Below are 4,521 nucleotides of genomic sequence, written 5' to 3'. Positions count from 1 at the left end.
TACAAGGGGAGAATGACGTCCCGGGATTTGCTCGAGAAGCATCTATGGATGCAAGCCAGCGTTTTGGTCGCTTTATTAGCCGCAGCATCGCATTGTTAACTTACAACAAAGTAACGTTATCCTATCTACAAAAAGTTTATTGCTACAAGTATTCAGATAAGAATATTAAAAAAAAATTCACTCATCTCTTTTTGTGGACTCCTTGGAAATGCTTGTTGCAACAGTAGATACAACATTTTCACAGGGGTGTGTATTCCAAAGTTGACAGAATTTCATGAAGAGATTTGTAGTTAATAAATTATATGATGTCTAGCATATTTTAAATCTTGTGTTTGGCTTTCATTCAGATAAATCTGCTCAATGTGCAGTTACAAGGAGTTCTGCGGAAATCAGCATTATACAATATAGACCCAACTCAGCAGAAAAGGCTAACTTTGGCACAGTTGTAAAGTACAAGTGCAAAACAGAGGTCAAAAACTCTAAGGAATCCACTTGTGTGTCTGGCAAATGGTTACCCGAAATTGAATGCAAACCTAAAGGTAAGCTTTTGAATTTCTATGCAAATGTGTAATGCAAATGGTTAAAGTGTTAGAGTTAATGAAGGTTATTGGTTTTAAATGCTACTAATTTAGTCATCAAAAACTAAACTGTGTATATGCTAAAGAGTAGAATGTATAGTCTGTTCCTTTAAAATTACAGAGATAATTTATGTTAGGGTCATGGTGTTCTTGTATGGTCCAGGGCAGAGGGAAAAACAAGGTTTAGTTGGTAATTTTTTATTGGACCAAGCACTTACTAGACTTAGTTTATCCAGTAAAATATAATACCAAACGAACTTGACTGCACAAATCATTTGATGTTCGGACAACTGTCTAATGTGAAAATCAGGCTTAACCCAGCACATCCTCTAAAAACCACCATTGCTTAGGGAAAAGAACTTTCTCTGCTTATACTAGTACAATATTCGGAGAAATAATCCAGGTACTCAAAAACAGCAATTCTGTCCAACTGGGACAACACATGGAGAAAAAAACACCATATTTCTCTTAATTCTTCTAAAATGTGAATGTCTTTGTTTTCCTGGGGATGGTAACAATCTCTTCTCCCTACATCGCAAGCAATAGATTAAAATGAAACCTGTGATTTCATTGTAGACAAGATTAGAATTAACTAATTGATGTTCTGTTTTCAGGTAGTTTTTGTTTCTCCAGAATTTAGAGAAGGGTGGCTGGCTCTCCGATGCTGCTCCTTCCTTCTTCCCAGAAAGCAGGACAGAAGCTATCTGATTCTAACTATATATAGGACATGAGCAAGAGCTGTGGAAAGGAAAGAAATAGGGACAGAAAATGGGCTGGTTGAACAAAGAAATTGGAGATAAGGGGAATGGAAATAGGAGAGATGAATGGAGGTTGAGGAGGTTGATGGCATAAGTAGATGAGAATGGGAAACTGAAACTGGCTGGGGAAGGAGACTTAGTGCCTAGTAATGAAGGAAAGAATCAGCCTGAGAGTAAGGCAAGGGAGATAATGGGAAAAGAGATGAGAAGATGGAGGAGTGGAAATGTGTAGCACTACAGAAAGACAGGACTGGGATAGAGACAGAATGGAGGGACAAGCCATTGAGGAGTGGCAAGAAAGGTCCTATCTCTAGAAGGTTTCACTTGCCACCTCAATAGTCCTTTGACCTTGCTTTCATTTCATTGTTAAACATATATTTAATACGTATAAGTTTCGATAACGACCACTGAAGAATAAGAACTTTCTTCAGCTGTCATGATAGAGAAAATCGCATGGGCCAATGAACATACCTCATTCCTTTAGAAAGAAGAGAAAATCTTCTTTTCACCCCATCCCGCCCATGCTGCATTTCCTGTTTTCTTTCTTAATTGTTGTGCAATGAGGTCTTTGCATACCTAACTCTATGCTAGGCAAAGGGAATGGATGCCATAACATCTATCTCTTACCCATGCAGTTCACCAAGGAAGGGGTTGGATATGCCCCTTAAGGCATCTGGATATATAGTTTCAGTTGCAGTTGAGGTTTTACTGCTGTTTAGTCTTTATTATGCTTTTACCATTGGGTTGAAAGAAGAACTATTCATCAAGGGATGCTGTTATGAAATTCTTTATTTGTATTTCATACGATTGGAATTCACTTTGACTGAAATTCAGTTGAATTGTTTGGGGCAATACTGTGTGGTCATGATGAAATGAAAAATTGGCAATGGCTACAAAAGTAAGGGCATAAACACACATGCCATTTAAAATGATTTCAATGAAGCTTATACCTAAAAGCAGACAGACATACGAGCCTGTTAAATAGGTTTAAAGCTGCCTTAAATGGCTCAGAAATGCACATGGATAGTCAAGTACTATTTGAACTGGTTCACTGAGCTGGTGCAGTGTTTTATATGGATGCTGGGTGTTCCTTGATACGGGCTCAATAGGTCATCAAGGCATCGCGCACTGCACTGCTCCTCTCTCCACCCCCTCCCACCCTCATCGCTGCAACTGGCTGCTTTAGTACCTAGCCAGAGCTTTACTGACCTCTTTTATCCTTACCTTTTCTTGACACTTTATCAGTGAAACCCCTTGCACTGCTTGCTCAGTAAAAATACCTTTCTAACAACCAGTCGTGGCCTCACTCCCTACTTGATTATAGCCCCTCAGTCATAAACCACCCAACCCCTGCTATCCCTAAAGCATCAGTGCATTGCCCACCAACCTTGTCCACGGCACGGCATGTGTGTGTCCCCTTAGCTCACTCCCACGCCCTAATATAGGAGCCAGTGCACTTTGCACAGTTGTGACCTGGTTCCTAATTCATGATATTTTTTTAACAGTTCTCTTCTTATGTGCATTATGATTTATCTAATATTAACTATCCTGGTTTGTGATGATCTTTCACATGTATCATATTTTATAAGACATCTAACCCATTTTATCTTTTCTGAAGAGATTAAAAAACAATGCCCACCTCCACCTCAGGTCCCTGGTGCATTGAACGTAATAGAGGTGAGAAACTATGAGAGTGGTGAAGAAATAACTTTCCAGTGTTTGGAAAATTTTGAAGCTTCTCCTGGCATGGACAAAATCTTATGTCAAGATGGGAAATGGCAATCACCACCACGCTGTGTTGGTTAGTGTGACAGCTTATCTGTACTTCTTTAAAGGTTTTTATTGTTTTATTTTTTAACTGCACTCAATCAGAAGAAGTGTGCAAACAGTGCCAGTAACAGGACAATTGTTAAATCATTGTTATGCCCGTGCCTGCAGAACTTAGCAGTTTGTATTAATATTGGACACAACAAATCCCTCTGCAGCAAAGTAATAAAAAATGAAGTCATGAAACCTTGATACTTATGTGTGAACCCACTTCTGTAGAGTTTGTTAATAATGGGTTATAAGGGGCTAGAGCCTGAAAAGTGGGATTAGTTGTGGAAGGCAAAACATCTAATCTGATAAAAGTGTATAATAATTACTTCTCCCACTGAGTGAGATAAGCACCTTAAAGAGGTGTTAGGCAGTGAGTATTTAATACTTGGACATATTTAGTCCTACTGCCAGTCACAAGTGCACTCTGACAGGATTAGTCTTCATGTATTGGTATAGTATCTAGCATAACATGTCTCAATATTTGGAGATACTGGAGTTCAGCTTAATAGGCCTTATAATAATTATGGCTAGATTATTTTTGTTGTTTTTTTTCTAATATAATATTTCTTCTCTCTGAGCAATCTCTTTGACTACCTCCCCCTCTCTCTCTCTCGCTCTCCTTTTTCCTTCTTTCTCTGGTCATTTCCCACCTTTTCAGGATCTTGTTTTTGTAGAGTGGCAAATACCTTGTACAGTTGCACAACTGTGAATTTCTCTAGAAATCTGCCAGTGCTATCCCCTGCATTGGCCCAGATATTAATGAGTATCATTCAAATTGGGAAGTGAAAAATGGCTGAATCTGAAGTTAGCCAAAACCATTTAACCACTTTAGCCTTTTCTGTAGAGTTTTTTAAAAACTTGTGTAAATGCTGCTCAGCTAGAAAAAACATTAAAGTTTCTGCTAGCAAGAAGTGGACAAGAAAATTAGTTCTAAGCAGGTTACTTGACTCATCAAAAGATAAACATAAAACATGATGGAGGTTGTAGGTTTCAGGAGATTTGTATTAGGAAAAAATTAGATACTTATAGTGATAGAGTTTGTGCTGGTGTATTCATTCTTAGTTCATTATTCCCTGTTTCTGTGGAACTTCTATTCTCTGCTAGTGAATCCAACTCAAAGTCTAACCCCAGACTCATTATTCTTACCATATAGTTCAGTTTTGGAGTAATTATCATTCTCTAGAATCATAGAATCATAGAAGTAGGGTCAGAAGGGACCTTGTAGATCTTCAAGTCCGACCCCCCGCCTGGGCGGGAGAAAAACTGTACTCAAATGAGTCCAGCCAGGTAGGCATCAAGCCTCTTCTTAAAGACCCCCAGGGTAGGAGCCAGCACCACTTCCCTTGGAAGTTGGTTCCGGCTCCTAG

At 38.9% G+C, this 4,521-nt stretch overlaps 1 protein-coding gene across 1 annotated transcript in view; it reads left to right on the top strand.

Annotated features, from left to right (window-relative positions):
* Positions 1-4,521, top strand: part of CFH (complement factor H) — a 72,272-nt gene that overhangs the window by 64,608 nt on the left and 3,143 nt on the right. Inside the window, exons 13-14 of the mRNA XM_019530570.1 lie at positions 348-539; positions 2,955-3,137. Coding sequence (XP_019386115.1) covers positions 348-539; positions 2,955-3,137 — 375 coding nt within the window. The remainder of the gene's footprint in view (positions 1-347; positions 540-2,954; positions 3,138-4,521) is intronic.

The sequence above is a fragment of the Crocodylus porosus genome, unplaced genomic scaffold (genome assembly GCF_001723895.1).
Source record: "Crocodylus porosus isolate Cpor-Errol unplaced genomic scaffold, CroPor_comp1, whole genome shotgun sequence".
In the NCBI taxonomy this organism is placed as follows: Eukaryota; Metazoa; Chordata; order Crocodylia; family Crocodylidae; genus Crocodylus; species Crocodylus porosus.
This window is presented reverse-complemented; position numbering and strand designations above follow the sequence as displayed.